The sequence below is a fragment of the Heliangelus exortis genome, chromosome 3 (assembly GCF_036169615.1).
Source record: "Heliangelus exortis chromosome 3, bHelExo1.hap1, whole genome shotgun sequence".
In the NCBI taxonomy this organism is placed as follows: Eukaryota; Metazoa; Chordata; class Aves; order Apodiformes; family Trochilidae; genus Heliangelus; species Heliangelus exortis.
In genome coordinates, this window is record NC_092424.1 from 45,324,992 (window position 1) to 45,342,611 (window position 17,620).

General features: G+C 35.9%; 1 protein-coding gene across 3 annotated transcripts in view; it reads left to right on the top strand.

The window, feature by feature from the left end:
• The window catches only part of PDE10A (phosphodiesterase 10A), a 361,597-nt gene that overhangs the window by 215,976 nt on the left and 128,001 nt on the right, over positions 1 to 17,620 (top strand). The window contains exon 1 of one of the 3 annotated variants that reach the window (XM_071740426.1): positions 4,653 to 4,686. The exons of the other annotated variants lie outside the window; for them this stretch is intronic. Within the exon in view, the coding sequence (XP_071596527.1) occupies positions 4,668 to 4,686 (19 nt within the window). The 5' untranslated portion in view covers positions 4,653 to 4,667. Of the gene's footprint in view, positions 1 to 4,652; positions 4,687 to 17,620 lie in introns of those variants that run through there. 3 annotated transcript variants of the gene reach the window in all.

Consider the following 17,620-nt stretch of genomic DNA (forward strand, 5'->3'; position numbering starts at 1 on the left):
TTATGTTTCATGTTACTTTTTTTTTCAACAGTGGTTATATTATGCTTCTTTTTGAACTATCTGACTGTCATGAGCAGTGGAATGGCTGTGCCAGTGCTGCTACAATGGCACTCAACCCTGATGGTTCTAGAAGGGTCATGGGTGTCATGTAACTCTGCAAGAGGTAAAAAAGACCAAGTGTGTTTTGAGAAACCAGCACCAGCCTGCACTTCTTTAAAGTATGAGGATAGATGGCCTTCATATTTGGTTTTGGTTTTTCTGGTGTCTGCAATAACAGTATAAACACTTCTAGGCATTGCCACTAAGATTACACATCAAATTACGTGCTTGGTGGCATTTACCCTCTGCTAGGGTACTACTACACATCTAATCTGATGCAAAGTTACAGGTAGTTCTTTCTTTACTACTAGATGCAACTGTGTAAGTTTCTGAAATGTTAGTATTGTACATTCTGCAGTTTATAACAAAAAGTGCTGTTACATAGAAACAGAATGTAAAACAATGTTTTGTTAAGCCTTGCTAACAAGAGTATTAATACATGGTCTTTGTATGTTTGTATTTTACTTGGAGTGCATTTAGTGCTGTTGAATCTACAACTGTAGAGAAGTAGCTAGAAGTATTTGTAATTGGGCTTCTTTGATTATGCAGATGTACTGCATGGATTGGTGGTTTACAGTTTTGTCTCTGTGGTATTTTGAAGAGAATCTTAACCACTTTCCACAGAGAATTACTTTTAAGATTAAACGATATGTACATCTGTGAAAACTAAGTTGACATACTTAATTCAGTACCTGTTAAGAGAGGAGGACTGCTCTACTAGTTAAAGCCCCAGCTTTTCTCTAACTAGAGCTTCTCTAGCATTTCTGAGGATTCCCAGCTTGGTTTGTCTGTGTGCTCCAGGACTATTTTGAAGCAGGCTTTAGGGGTCCCCTTACACTGTGACTGCTGAGTGTTGCACAGTGACACCTGTGCGACTGACTGCCTGCTGTGGTACTTGATTTCCTTTCATGTTCTATTCAGCAATACTTCCATGCAAACAGTCCATTGAGGGACTGATGCCACAATTCACTCCCCCAGCATTGCATCATGAAATTAATTACAGATGGCCACAGAAAGAATACTGTCCAAAACTGTCCACAGAGGCAGACCCTGCAGGGCCAGAGAGCCAAAATTAACTCTGAATCCATACTTAGATGGTTCATAAGCAGAGCGTTGCAAGATCAGTTGTAAATTGTGAGTATGTGGCACTTTGAATTGACTCAAAGTTTTTGAGCAGTGGGTAGGGAAAGAACAAAGAATAGTGTTTACATACTGGAGCTAACATAGGTATAGATGCTTCCCTGTGAACCTGCTAAATAAATTGCTGTTTTATAATATGTATATAGCAACCATTTGTAGTGCGTATTGCTAGGGTTAATATTAAAGAAAATAGGAACAGTAGAACAGTATATTTTTTGTGTTATTGGAGGAATACTGGTTAGGTCAAATAAATTTAAGTAAAATCTAAATCCAATTGATTATAAGCTCACTGTTAAATTTTAATCCCCAGAGTTTATAAAAGATGTGTCCCATTAGACAAATGCTGCTTCTTTTCAGTCACCAAGTGTACAAACTAGCAGATTAGTAACAGTCTTTGGTATTCATTTGGGTTTTTAAAATTATTTTATTTTTTAATAAAAAAAAGCAAAGCTGATAGCCAGACAATTACAGCTGCTCTAAATTAAAATTACACCAATGTTATGAATTTTGTAGGCCATGTAAGTAGTGAAAAGGGAAAACACTTTCCATGTTTTAATAAAGTTTTTAGATTAGTTATTCTTAACCTAATATTTAATGCATTTGAGCAGTTCTGGTTGGGCAGTTCTGTGTTTCATTATTATTATTATCATCATCCTCATCTGTGAAATATTTGAGTCTAGTTAGCTTTTCAACAAGTACTTGAGAAAAAGACCTTAAATAAGATAGTAATGTGTATTTTAAAAAAAATTTTTTAGTATTTAAGGAGACTGAATTAAGCATGCAGCTTTTTTGATAGAATTAATCTGTGGTGTAACAGCAGCAGTTGATCATTGTTTACTTACCACAAAATATTCTAGGTTTAAAAGGCTAATGATTTTTTTTTAAAGGGAGAAACAGCAAATTCTTGGCAAAAAAATAGCTTGTCTAACTTTAAGCTTCTGAGTATGACAGTGATTTTTACATTCTGATTCTGTAATAGCTTATTTGAGCATTCTTATTGCCTATATATTCTTGTTGGGTTGATTAACAGAATTATTCACTGTAGATTAATCATGGTATTCGAGAGCCACTCTTCCATGTGAAAGACTTCCAAGAAAAAAAATCTAAAAATAAGTGAATGACAGTAAAGATCATAACTGTCTCTTTGTTTGTTATATATGTTTTTCAGGTCAGGCTCTGTAGTCTTTTAGCCCAAAGGCCATTTTACAAGTGGGAAATTGAGATGTTTAGACACATATTGTGAAATGTAGCCACAAATTTTACAGTTCTCTGTGCTAGAATGTCTCCTGAAAATTCTTCCCTTTTTCCAATTGCTTTCATAACTCAGAGTGAACCTAAATAAAAACAAACTAACCCTTCTAACAATCAGGCTGAAGAAGTCTCTGATGGGTACCAGAACATGACATCTGGAATTTCTGGTTTCTACTGAGTGGTTTGGCCTTTATAACTTCCTCAAGATCTCATGGGAAAATGACGTCAGAAGTGGAAACAGAAGTTTGTTCTCCAGAGCAAATCTATTTTTATTAGCAAAAATGTTATAATTAAGTCTTCATCATGGTTTCCAGTCAAAGTTCATGGTTTAAATGCTCATTGCCCTCTAAAGCTTAATACTCTTTAGGTAGCAATTCCCAGGCTTTTCTTCTGAGAATGCTTATTTTGGGAATTAACATTATTAGAGATTTTGAGAGAGAGGAGAGACAGGGAATGATGATAGTGACTTTTTATTTTATTTTATTTAAATTAAAGCAAAACTTTGACTAAAACGTTGACTATTGAAGCTTGTACTTACTAAGGAGGTACCTGTTGGAGTGTTTTAGGTTTTGATTTGACTGCTGTAAAAGCTTTGAAAACTAATGTATGTCAGGAAGTTTTGGAGCTCTATTAACTGTATAAAGTGAGTAGCTAGAGGGGGTCTGCAGCTTACACATTTCAAGAATCTTGTCTTGTACAAATGAGTGTTTTCATGCTTCATATCTCAAGATCAGACATTGGAAAAGGTTAACATTATGCTAGCATTTTCTAAAGTTGTTACACTTCTGTTACACTTACTAATGGTAAAAATAGACTAGATGTACATGGTGATTTATTATTTTTAAACCTTTCAACTTGACCAAATGCAAAACAGATTTTCACCAATGGAGATCTGTCTTGAAACTAAAATTCAATTTGCTAGTACTTCAGTTGAGTACTTATTTAACCATTTTTGAAACAAACTAAACTATTTATTTTAAGTTTCATCTTCAGTGGCTGCAAATATTTTGATAAACTTGTCTTGAACAGTGAAAACTGCAGCTAACTGAAAGGGCTTTTTCTGACACAAGTAATCTTAAAAATTGTCAGTTTGGGATCTAATTTCAAGTTAATCAGTTGGAAATAATTTCAGCTCTCATAGAAGACTGAAAATACTCATCTTCCTGATGATTTTGAGGTTTGTGTCATGTTTGTGCTTTCAATGCTTTTCCTTTTTCTTTATGCTACAAGAAGGATGCATGTGAATATATAGTCGCAGTGGAGCCAAATAGCCGCATTATTTTATTTAAATAATGCTGCAGCTTTCAATTTTAAATGTTAATTGAAAGGATTTTCCTCACATGAGCAAAGCCAGAAGGCTTATTCTTTTTCTCTAACAGCTGTTGACAGCATTCACACCTAAATTATGAGGAATTGCATTTCTTCTGCTGATTTAAGTTCTGATGCTGCCAATTACAGCAAAGGAAAGCAGTGGAACCCAGAGACCTGAATGCAAGTATTGACAATATGTGTGCATTTCTGAGTCATCTAGTTTCTCTTTTTACATTAATAACTGTAAATTGAGATCTTCAATTGAGACCTTCTTTCATGTTTAAAATATTTAAAGAACATTTATGTTCAATTTCTTGTGATCTATTGGTGGTTCTTTCCAATCAGTGTGGATAAGCTGTGTTTCTGTATGGGACTGTGGATTTAATCATAACAATATGGACCTATGGATCAGAGCAGAAAATGTATTTAGGATTTCAAATTTAGGTTTTCTCAGATTTGCTTTGCACTTGTTGGGCACTACTGCTTGATGTGTGGAGGCTTAGAAATGTCAGCTGAGAAGTACTAACACACTTTGTAGATAAACTGACAGTGTTTTTCAAATGAACCTTGTAGAGCTTCTTCCTTCTAATCCATAGTGCTCTACAGTATAGCATGCTATACTCTACATGGATACTAAGTTCTTTGTAAAACTTTGACAATTCTAAGTCTTATTATTTGGAATTCTAGTAATAGGATCTTTTAATACTAAATTTAGAAAATGAACACTACTGTAAAGTCATTCTTGTGTGAGAAACCTGGTAGGCATTTTGTGTTGGTTATAGGACTGTAAAATATTCATGCCTTGCAGTTGCAGGACAGTTGCTGGATTTGGAGCCTGAACATTGGGGTGAAGATAAAAATGTGATATGACTAAGTTGAGAATATGTGAGTTACAGTTAGTAATTATTATAGTAAAAAAAAAAAAGAAAGAAATCAGGCCCATATTAACAATGTGTCTTCTATAGTCATCTTGCTAAACTATGATTTTTGCAAACACTTGAACAGCACTGTTGTCAAGGTAGACTTTATATATTATCCTGTTAAAGATATAACTCCAGAAATGAAAATTCACAAAAATAGTAATAATAAGAAATTATGATTTTAAACTGCTTTATTCTAGTCATAATTTTAATTCCAAAACCATACATTTATTATTTTTGTGCATGAATTATCAGTAATGCTTCACAGGACTGGTTAATATGAGAGCTTAAAAATGCAAGCTGATGCAATGTTGGTATCAAGTATAGACTAGGTCAAAGTATAACTTGGTATATTTTTTTAGTGTTGGAAGAACCTTCTCTTAGTTTTTAAAATGCATAAAGACAAGCACAGTTTTATTTAGGAATAATCTTTGTCTCTTAACATGCTGTAGGTATTTTTTTTTTTGGCATGAAAGTGGGAATATTTGTGTAGGAGTGATTAAAAGGAGCCTAAAAGTGTCTTGGTGTAGCGAAGCACATATGCTTAATACGTAATAAACTTAAATATGTTTAACAAGCAGCTTTTCAATCCTTGCTTGAGGCTGGGGTCAGGCTAGGCTTGGAATTGGAAGTTTTTACTTATATTACATGAGCTGAAACTAAACTATTTTGAATTAAGTGCAGTGTTTGCAATACAGGAGTTGTGTTAATGTTTTGGGCTTGGGAAAGCAAGAAGCCTACAACTTGGCTAAAGTTACAAGGTAGCTGTACATCACTTCTGCTGCTTCTAGAAAATCAAACTTGGCCTTTGCTTGTGCTACCTCAGTTAACTATTTGGCTCTTGAAATTCTTGTATTTGCTGTTTTCTCTGTATTGATACAGTTTTCAAGGCAGGATTCAGAGATGGTTTTCTTGCGGCTTCTTAAATGATCTCATAATGAGGATGATCAGGTAAAATAGGTCTCAAATGGGCCATGTTGTCATTTTCAGAGTTTTAGAATTGAACAGAAAACGCACTTCATAATAAATGACTGAGCTGTATTAATGAACAGTTAACCTTGGTGTATTCCACTTGATGCCCCTTTAGCCTAATGGAGCATCAGATACTTCTTACATGGCTGGTTACTGCACAAATATCAGATGTCTCTTTTTGTACCTCAGTATTCCAGGTGTTGGAATTCATGTCAGACTGTGGCCTGACCTGGACCTACTCAGTTGTATGCTTGCTTTGCCATCCATACCCAGGGTCCACTTTTGTGAAATTTTCACATTTTCTAAGTAGTCAAGTGCTGTTTGTGCCATATAATAGGTAATAATAGATGTCTACCTGTTACAGAGGGAGGAGAAAATGTGAAGAACAAAAAGAGTATGTACAGTGAAGGAAAGAGAAAATATAGAATTTATTTTAAGAGTAAGCATTGAGCATAACCTGTAAAGGACACCATGGTACCAAGCATGCAGTTAACTGGAGTTTCAGTGCCTGAACAGAGTTAAAAATAATTTAACAGTTGTGTAACAGACCATTTATCAGTTTATGGAATTGCTTTGCACTCTTTTAAAAGACATGTGAACTTGAATCAAATATAGGTCCTATAACTTCACACCTTGAGCATTTTTTATTTTGTGTTACATTCAAAAAGGAATAACCTAAAAATCAAAGCTTGTCTCCTATGTCAAATCTTGAGTGCTTGAAACTAAATGCTGCTGCCATTTGTATGCATACCTTCGACTCATTTGTATGGAATTGCTGAGCACTGGTATTGCACTACTTGACCTGAATTTACCTCAGCTCTCTCCTCATTGTTCACATAAAAATATTGATAGCTTTAATATTAAAAAAAAATGTTTCTTAAAATCCAAGACACTTTTTCTCTTCTTCTCATGCTATCCCCTTATCAGCCTAGGATTTCTTAGCACAGTGTATTTTCTGCTGTGTAAAGGGCTGTGGTTGAAAACGAATGAACAAGTTGGCATGTGAAATCAAGGGTGTGACCAGCTTGAAGCATCTATTAAAAGCTCACATGAACCTCTGGGAGCTCCTTTGGGAACATTTGGGAGTCTCACCACTGGCACGGCTGTTCTTTCAGTGAGGTGCAAGCAATTACTGGCGTCTGTCTCTGAGAACGGTTTTCTGTGTTCTCCTTTGTCCTCACCAGACCTGCAACTTGAGTCACTGCATCCTACTTTCTCAAGGTTGTCAACACATTTGAAAGAATCATCTGGACACTCCAAATGTTTGTTCACGGCTACAAACACTTGTGGCTTGCCTTGGAATCCTTTTGGATAAACCGCAGACACTTGAGCCTGGGGTGACTGCTTGAAACACCCATGACAAATGTGTTGATTACTTCTACCTAATTGTCACTCAGCTTGAGAAAACAACCCACAAATCAAAGAGAAAACCACCAGAACATTCAGGTTTGAAAGGCTAAAGGTTAGTTTGTTTAACTAAGGCTGGAAGGCTGATTCAATTGAAAGCCTCTTGCATACAAGGCTTTAGTGTCTAACTAGAGAATCAGAGAGGTGGTGCAATGCAGGGGGAGGCAATGCCATTTAGGGAAAAATCTCTACAGCCATTCCTTCCTCCGATTTTGGGTTATCTGTCCCTGTCTGATTCATCTGTCCCTGGCTGATTCAGGAGGAAGGGTCAACTTTCTTTAAAACAAAACAAAATCCAAACCAAACAAAAACCAACCAAAACCAGGTGGACTCCTGAGTGTTACATTCCTCTTAACTAGAAGGCTCCTTTAAAAACAAATAAGCCCTGGTATTATTACAGAACTACAGTCTTGCAGTGGCTCGATCTCTTATGTTCTCTACTTTAAAAATACTTTAAAAAGCTGGAAAGTTTTCTTATTTTAAAACTTGAAGATGAAAAGTCATGTTAGTATGACAGTTTTGGTCTCTTTCACAGTTTCTGTGCTGCTGTAGACATTTGTGCGTAGGAGTCACTTAAAAATTTCTTAGATATGTGAATATGCCTACTGAAATCAATAATAAAAATTGGACACATGCTGACATGTTTTCAGGTTTTAAGTTCTAGGCTTTCACACAAGAAATGTTTTCTGAGCAAAAATTTTATTCTGTTGTAAGCATCATCTCCTGTACCTCCCTGCTCAAAAGGTGTTCTTAAAAAAAATGTGTTAGATTTTAGTGGCAAATCTGCTGACAGGTTTATGAATAAAGTGAGGCCTTTGTAAGTGTACTAGTGCTGGAAATGTTCATGTACCTGTGTCAGTAAAACTCTTTTTCCATTGATGAACAGGCAACACAGTCTCCTTGCAGAAATGAATGTTCTGGATAAATCTTAAACTCTCAGTCCAGATAAGCACTGTGAACAGTACAATCCCTGTGTGTATTTCAAAAGGGTAAGCCAGTAAATTTTAACTTTGCACTTTGCCCCTGAAGTGAGCAGCTCAGTGTCATTTTGAATTATGATGGTGTTACTAGTGTGGGCATCCAGTAAGGTACTAGATGATGCACTGTAGTTTGCCTGGAGCTTCTGTGCAAAAACTTGAACTAGAAATAGCACAAAAATAGTACCAGATCAACCACTGAAAATTCTTAAGAATCGGTTGGGACTGTCCTTCCTGAAGAACTGAACTTTTAATTGGTGCAATTAATAGAGGGCAATCAATAGAGATATTTTACTAATGCCAAACAGTTTGTTAATCCCTCATGCATAGGTGGGGACTGTTTGTGACTGGAGAGTTTATGGTTTTGTGGATTTTTGTTTTTCCTTGATAAGGAAAAGATGAGGTGAAGAAGTAGCAGATAGAAACAGAGCTTTGTGGTGTTTGACTGCAAATGGCTGCAGTTCCCTGAGAGGGTAGAAGTGTCCTCTGCAGTCTGCTGCGTTGGCTTTGGCTGTCCTGGAAAAGCTTTTCCTGAAGGGAAAAGTTAGCTGGCAGCAGAAGAAAGAGTAGCCACGTACAAGGCCAGAGGCTGAGCTGACCTGATGTTGCAAAGACAGCCCAAGCAAAGGCAGCTGGCTTGGAATGTTCTGCTGCAGCACTTTGCTAGCAAAGTCTAGTTGATGTTTTTTTGCCAGACTTTATAGGGTGGCACATGGTCTACATTTCCAGAAAAGTATAATTTATACGTGCAATGTGAAGGCAGTTAGTGCAGTATGTAGATCTGGAACCATATCTGTTACTTGACAGTGGTGAGGACAGGGTTGTTTGTTTTAGAAGAGATTATGTTAAGGTGGAAAAAATGAGTTACCAGGATGCTTAACAGCTAATGTTTTTGGTACGAGTTCTTTTCAGTCCTTTTAAAACAGTCCTTTTAAACTTATCTTGAAGCAGAACGTTTAGTTTGGGATTTTAACCTTATAAAGTGTATTTCTCCTTGAGAAAATAGGAATGAGAATTAAACAATCTGTTATTTCATATTAGAACTAAAAACAGTGATTGTACTTGTTAGTATCTTGAAAGTAGCCCACACAGGTAGTTCTACTGAATTTTGTGAAGGAATAAGTATTTTTGCCTAAATAGTGACTAATAAAAGATTTATTGCACTCATATGTACATTATTACATTCTTCGCTAAAAAAAATTTAAATAAAAAAAATTCCCATACTAATGTCTTGTAGTCTTGGAGTTCAATGAAGATAAAAACATAAGTTTATATAGATATTACAGACTCTGAATAGAAAACATTTTAAATGTTGCTTTATTTAAAGATTATTTTTCTGCAAATTTTCATGCTGCCAGGCTTGTTAATAGACACAGTAGACTCTTTTGTGCTGCTTCTGTATTATTTTCTATGACGGAATGCAAGAAGAGTGATATGTTCAGTAATTCCCTGTCTTAGATGTTTTTACAGAATGGATATTTAAAAATAAGTTCAACTTGGTCACAATGGACTCAAAATTCCTTCTATACACAAAAAATTATTTCAATCTTTTTACATCCCTAAACTTGTTTGTCTTCTTAAAGTTTACCAAGATTTCTGTAGTTAAAATATGAAGACTTAAAACAGAAAAAGAAACTCCAAACCTACACTGCTTTTAATGAGAACACATGTTTATGCTTCAAGTTCTTACATTGTGCTCAATACATTTTGAGCACATTCTAGAGGTTTTTGAAATAGTATTTGCCCAAGGTTTGATCTTTTGAAGGATGTTATGCTAAGGGGTATTTTAAGAAATTTCGTATGGTTGAGGAAACAGATTTTTCCTTCAGCCTGTGCTGAATCATTCACCTAGCTGTGGACATGTCTTATCTTTGGATAAGATAACAATTTGTACTAGATGGGCTTGTTAACTTTCTCATGGCACTTCATTAGCTGGCTGGGTAAGTTAAACCTTTGTTTAGTTAATTTTAGCTAACATAATCCTTTTCCTTCTGACTTACCTTCTTTGGGCAATTTTTGGTTTCCTAATGTTTTCCTACTTACCTACATAAAGCTGTTGAACTGAATTACATAAAAATGTCAAAAAAGCAGTGTTTCCTCCAGGTCTGATGGAGTTTCTTACACAAGATAGGGAAGTTTGGGGATCACTTCATCCCTCTCATGTGGATGTGAGAAGCTTTACTTTCAGCCACAGTTTGCATAGCAGTTTGAAAACTCGAGAAAACAGTCTGGAAAAGAAAGGAATCAATAACAGTGCTCGTAAGAGTGATCAATGGCAAGTGAGTTTTTTTAGGTTTGGTTGTTTTTTTTTTTTATTTATTATTGTTACAGTATTTTTGGCAGATGTGGTCAAGATCACACTATGCTAAACAGGACATTCAAGTTGTGGGGGGTACAAACAGATGCCCTGGTTTCTGCGGACCACAAATGTGATTATATTTAAGCATGTGAAGAAGTTCTATTGACCTCTTTATATTAAATACATGAGTAAAAATAGCATGCAAGTATTGGGATATTAACCTAAGAGAAGAAATAGTCTGAATGCAGACTATCCATTTTACAGATACAAAAATAAAGTATGCAGAGTGAAGTAGAATTCCATGGTCAGATGCAAAAATTAGCAATTATTTTTTTTTTTTTTTATTCTGAGGCTATTAGTTACCAAAAAACTGTTCCTCTAAGCTTGAAATTTGAATTGTTGCATGAAACATTCAGTAGCTGAGTAAATAAATAACATGCTCCATCCTTATATAGCTTGTCAACTAAGTGGACGAATGAGTGCCCTAGCTACTCATCTGTAATTTTTGTTCTGTTTCAGTACCAAAGAATATAAAACAATTCTTGGGTTTTGTTCTCTTTAAAATTTCAGATAAATTAATGTAGCATATTGTACTATATTAAATCAGAATTTATATTTATAAATCTGTATTAAATCAGAAACGAAATGAATATTTGTACCTGAAGAAAAGTAATATCCTTCGCCTGTCATCTTGGGTACTGCTTTTCAACAGATTTCTTGAAACTGTTTAATTTAAAACTAAATTACCTTCAGTTCCTTGTGAAATTTGGCAATCCTTCCTTAAGGACTCCAGCTACAAGTAGTTGTGTTGAAAGACTGACCATGTTTGAAGGAGCTCGCTAGCAGTACTGTGCCTCTCAAGTAATCTCATCTGTGTGGTTCTGGCAGGTCACACTCTCAACCAGCCAGCCAGATTTTTAAATTCTTCCTGGTGGTTAGGCCAACGTGTCATCAGAATTTCTTCCTCTGGGTTAGGGTTGTGATTGGCAGAAGTACAGTTCTTCAGTTAAAAAGGAACCTAGCAATAGTAAGAAGGGACTGAGGTGCCTTCCTCTGATTGCCTCCACTGTGGTTTCAGAGTCTGCATCTGGAGTCCCAGTCCCAAACCTTTCCAGAAGAAAGTATTATAACTGTTCTTCTGTTATATTCTGGTGTAGAATTAGGAGTGTGGGGGAGATTACTTGATTAGTCATATGAACAACGTGAACAGTAACCCCTTCATTGTAATTTACTTGAATTCAAGTTTTCTATTATTCTCTAGAAAAAAAAAATCTGTTCTTCCTTCGCCTCACCTCTTCTTTTCTTTTCTTCCTCCCTGTAAAAGCAACCAAAAATCCCTTTAAAATCTGAACACAAACCTAAAATAAACCTTAAAAAAAAGCCCCCAAGACCCAGCAAAATTATTAATCAACTTTTTTTTGTCTGACAGAAAGTTAAAATCTAAAGCTGAAAACAAAATTGAGGTCCTTCTCTGTAAGTTAATACAACATAAACTGTAGGACCTTGGTAAGAATGTGCCAGTTGTGACATCAAGTCTTTGGTAGATATGAGAACATATTAATTAATTGGAATTGAAATAAATTTTAAATAAAAAATCGAATAAGAGTGTGCAAGTAGTGCCATCTAGTTTATTCTTCAAGTTGGTTCCGTACTTGAGGAGCTGAGCAAAGTATTATCCAAACTGACTTTGGACAACTTAATTGAATGTTGCTTTGAATTTTCATTAATATAAAAACAAATCAGCTTTCGTATTTAAAGAAAGTCATACTTGAGTAGTAGATAGTTTATAGATGTACTGTGTAGATCATGTAACTTGATTTAATGTTGTCTAATTTTTTTGGTGTTATTGACAGCTGGCAAAGCATTTGTGTACAACTTAAGTTTAAGTTTAGCACGTAAGTTGTTTTATGTAAAGTTATTTGATACTGTTTATTTGAACTGAGATTTTGATGATTGTCTTGTTCCCCCAAAACCCAAACCCAAACAAAAAAAACCCCAGAGAGCTAAATCATGCAGATACAAGGTAGGCCCTTTTTTGTACTCAGGTGGCAGCTTAATGTGACATATATGGTCTTCAGAGATAATGCATATTTTTTCATGGGTGTCTGTTTTTTATGGACATTGAAGCATCAAATCCAATACATGTGTCATAGATCTGTAACTACACCTACCATTCATTTGTGAATTGTGTTTTGAAGCAAAAAGTGCTTCTTGAAATAATGAAAAAATATAAGAAACGTATCTTCTCTAAGTCTTGTGACATGTTGAGACACATGATCCTACATGAATGGATCTTTTTTCACAGCCAATAGTTTATATATTTATCTTTAACTCAAGGGGAAACAGTGTGCTCTGCAAGCCACTGATTTTGTATCACAGTCCCTATGTCCCAGGCCTTTGAGATGAGCACAGTGGTGACTTCATCCAATTGCAGAAATCCATTGGCAGAGGTTAGGATGCAGATTAATTTCTAAAGCTGATGCTTCTCTTCAGGTTTCTGATTCTGTTTTTTTCTCTGTCTCTTAAACCTGATAAAACAACACCATGTGTGACCAAATAAGAAAACAAATTAACAAGAAAAATAAATCAGACTCATAAAAATCAGAATAAGTGTCATACTGTGGTAATTTCATAGGTGGTAATTTTAGTGGTTATATAGTATCTTACTCTATAGACAAGTGTTTTAAGTGTCAGGATCCTTGATAATGTTTTTTTTTTTTTTGTATGTGTTTTATTTAAGAATACATTATTGGTGTTTACCTAATAAGTAGTCAGGTCATATTTGGAGAAGAAAGAATACTAGTTGTACTGGAAAGTTTCCCAAAATACCCTAAACTCACAGTGGAGATTTTATGCTCCTACTGGCAATGTTGACAGAGACTTAGGATGTGTTTTCATTTAATTCTTCATTTCTGCTAGTGTATAAAAAGCATACTGGTGCTTCAGATGAACAAATGTCCCCCACACTCCACAGTATTATTGTGATTCAGAAAGTTGATGTAATATAAGGAATGAAACTAGGAGCACAGGATGGTTGTATGCAGCAAAACATAACGATTTTTGATATTAAATTTATGAAAATAGTGTTTTGAAGTAACAAAACTAGGTCCTTTACTAGGGTGAGCAGATGTCCAGCACAAGATGTCCAGGACAAGATGCCCAGTCCTGAGTAAGGGAACCATCTTAGAGCCCTGCTGAATATTTAGCAGACAAGGTTTCTGAGCAAGCACTGAGTAGTTCTCTTCTGTACTGGTGCCTGTTTCACTGCAGTATAAAATGAAATGTTTTTTGTAGGGATATACCTGGAAATAATGGTAAAGATTGGTCCAGGGGTACAAAGCCACTAGTTTCTACTTTAATAGCTTCTCATTTTTTCTTGTAATTTGTACTTTGTATTGAATTTTCAGAGGTAGAATGTTGCATAACTGTGAGGGAGGAGGTCAGAAGAGGGTTGTGACATGGACTGCAGAAGAGAGCCCAGGTTATACTCCTGCCTACTGCACTGCATACTGTTGCAGGAAATTAATCTGAAGGAGGTGACTTTTTCTTTTGCTGTCTGATTCATACACATTGTGTAGGATGGTTAGGGTAAGACAAATCATATTTTTCTGAGTAATTACATTAATTTGTCAGTTGGAATAAACTTTGGAAAGCAGATGTTTTACTTGATGATTGCCTTCCTGGTGAGTGTTGTTTTTTTTTTTTTTTTTCCTTAGTACTAGATACAAAGGTTCATTTGTGTAATCAAGTTTTAGGCTTGGAGTTGCACTATATCATAAGTCTTGTTTGCACCCAAAAATCATTCTTTGTAATAAATCTTCCTGAAACTGTGCATTTGAAGAAATAATCCAGGCCCTTTAAATCTTTCTTGCAATAAGAAACTGCACGGGTTCTGAGATTTCCTGGAGGATACACTTACCTTGCTAAGCTTTTTCATGAGGATATCAAACTCCTCATTTTTCTGGCAGCCCCCTCTATCAGCTGTACGTGAAAGGCAGCATTGTCTCCCCAGCACACACATTTTTCTGCCTTTGCTGAAATGAAATGAGAAGTAGTAGTTCCTCTCTGCTACAGGTGTGTGGGGAAAAAAATCTCCTTTAGGGTTTTTGCAGCCCTTTGCAGTGCTGTAGGCCAGAACATAACTTGGGCTCTGTTCTGCAGCCCGACCTGGCTCACAAGTCTCCTTTGACCTCCTCCCTCCCAGTTATACACACCTTCCTTCCTCCTCTTCCCCCCCAGCCCTTTTTTTTTTTTTTTTTTTTTTTCCTTTCCTTTTCACACTGCAGCAGTTGAAGTGCCAGACCTTGCAAACTGATAAGATAAGAACCACATGGTGCATTGCCATAAGCCAGGGGTCCCTACTGGGTCCACTGACGCACGCAGTCCTCCCCTGATGTCAAACAGCTGATAAGTAGCACCTTGGCTCTGGTCCCAAACCTCTGTGCCAAGAGGGGAAAAAAAAGGCTCTTTGTCTGGAAAAGGCAGCTCTGTTGGGATATTTTTTTTTTTAACATCTTGTTGCTTTTCTTGAATTCAGGCCAGAGTTCTGTCTGTTTAAACTATTTAGTATTATTTCTGAATTGTTTGGCAAGAATAGATGTCCGCTCAAAAACGTGTGTTTTAATTCATCATGTGGGATATATAATTGACTGAATTTGCAGCATCAGACACAGAATACAGTACATAGTGTTTATAAAGTATGATAGGTAAGCTCAAGTTACAGTGCTGTTTAAAGCTATGTGAAATGTGCTTTTCAAGAACTTAGAACCTTATTGTGGAACAGAATGAAAATAAAAAAAACAAATTTAAGACTATGTTTCTGATTTAAAAATGAGTTACTTATCAAAATTATTTCATAATAAACATAGAATAGTACTCTTTGTAGTCCTTCACCTTTTTTATTGTTTCTGTTTGTTTTTTTAGCTCTTATTGTTTGACCTTGTGTATTAAATTGTAGTGTTATACTTTGGATTTTGAAAGATGTGTGCTCTTGCTTTGAAATTATTATCTATTCTCTTGTTAATTTTTCTTGACAAAATAACTTTTTGCTAAATATTGCAGGGCATTAGAACCTCTAGAAATAAGGTGGGGTCATTAGCTTGCATGACTTCAAAGCTCTAAGAACTGTAGTGTTTTTAAGTTAGGAAATTGAATGGGTTTCATAGTGACATATATTTTTGTGTATTCGTGTAAGCCTTTTGTTTCAAAATGGTACATTGTGTATGAATGTTTCAAAATTTGTGCTGTTAGTTGCAATTTTATATGTATGTTCATTTTTTAGCACTTTGGTGGACTTGCAGACGCAATTAGAGAAGTATAATGTGACGGTTTCATTTTACACTCCTGTAAAGCCAAATCCAAACCAAACATGCCAAGATGACCTGATTAATGACAGGTCTCAGAAGCTTGGGTAGCTTCTGCAGTGGCCACTATTGTTGAAGTCCCTGTAATGCTACTAGGGGTAGCCTTGAAGTGTTGCTGCCACAGGTAGTGAAAAAACTGCAGAATGGTAAACAGGCTTAACCTGGGCTTACAATTCTAATTGTTAGCTGGAGCTTTCTGGGAAGCTTCATGGTCTAAAGGAATATCTTATACAGCTGTTGGGGCTCTACTTTTAGTGCTGCTTGACCTGAAGAGGATATGTCTGTGCTTTGTGAAGTGCAAGGCTGATGCTAACTTGAATGTGCTATTTTCCGTGATGATAAAGAGAACATCAGTGCGTGAGGTATATGTCCCCTTTTACAGATATTCTAGAGAAGTTATTAAAATATTTGGACTTGGTTTGGGCTACTTTGTGTATAAAGTCATATATCCTGTCATACATTTGTAGAACTTCATTTATCATAGACCAGAAATTGTCTGCCAACCCTGCTGCAAAACGTCATTTTCCAATTCGAAGTACTTCTCTTGGGGCTGGTATTCTTCTGGCTATGTAGGCAATGCTCACAAAAATTCAGCTGAATTTCTAATCACAGAATGGTCTGGGTTGGAAAGGGGCATTAAAGATCAAGTAGTTCCAACCCCCCTATATGGGCAGGGACACTTTCCCCTAAATCAGGTGGCTTTGAGCTGCATCCAAGCTGGCCTTGAACACTTCAGGGAGAGGGCAGCCACAGCTTGTCTGGGCAACCTGGGCCAGTGCCTCAACAACCTTAAAGTGTAGAGTTCTTCCTAATGTCTAACCTAAATCTACCCTCTTGCACTTTAAAACCATTCTCCCTTGTCTTATGTCTACACGCCCTGGTAAAACGTCTCAGGAATCAGGGAGAGACTGCAGGATTAGTGCCTCGGTTTTGAGTTGGATTGAATGCACCACGGTTAAATCTAAAGCATGAAGATGCTTCATTTCTGTAGGGACTGGATACAGAAGTGTGTTAGAAACATGGGTCTTCATATTATTGGTAATTTATGCAGTCTCTTGCAAAGAAGAGAATACAGTATTATTTGTTGTGAAAGACTGTGTTACCTCTCAACTATGTAGTTGTTTTAAGAGATATCTAAGTCATTCTGAAACGAAATTGGGCATCAAGTGATTCTTTATGTATTTGACTATATAAGAAGTCAGAATGAATGGAGCATGGTTTTACTTTGTGCAGCTCAGACATTTTGGTAAATGATTATATAAAAACACAGTGAATTTCATCAATAATACAGTGTTTTTCTCTCATCTCCCCTGCTCTCTCCCATATTTCCTGGCGTTATTTCCTAGTTATTCAGGAGGTTTTTTTCTTAGATCTCTTTTCCTTCTTATTATGGTTGTTGTATACTTGTTTCTCAAGGTAAAGTTTATGAAAAGTGTTTTGTTGATCCTCTTTATGGAAGAGAAGGGAGAGGCATTCCTTTAGTCATCTGCTGCTTCTGGTTTCTAGAGATGGTGTTCACTGTAGAATACTATTAAAGAAAATGTATTGTGTAGGATGACTTAAAGGGCTAGCACTTTGTTAACTACTGACAACAAAAATAAAATAAAAAGTGAGATTCAAACAAATTCCTGTATATTCCTGTACAAATTCCTATATATTTTCACAACTGTCACATTCAGAGAGAGTTCTTCTCTGACATCTTTTCTCCTGCTTGGATTTTGCAAGAGGAAATACAGATACATACTGTAATTATTATAGGCCAGATTTGGCCATCCAGCTTCTGGACGATGATGTCTCACCCTAGGGATTAAAAAAATATTATCCCCAGATAATTTTTGAAAGAATAAAGATGATTGTTTTGAAGTAAAAAGCACTTCACTA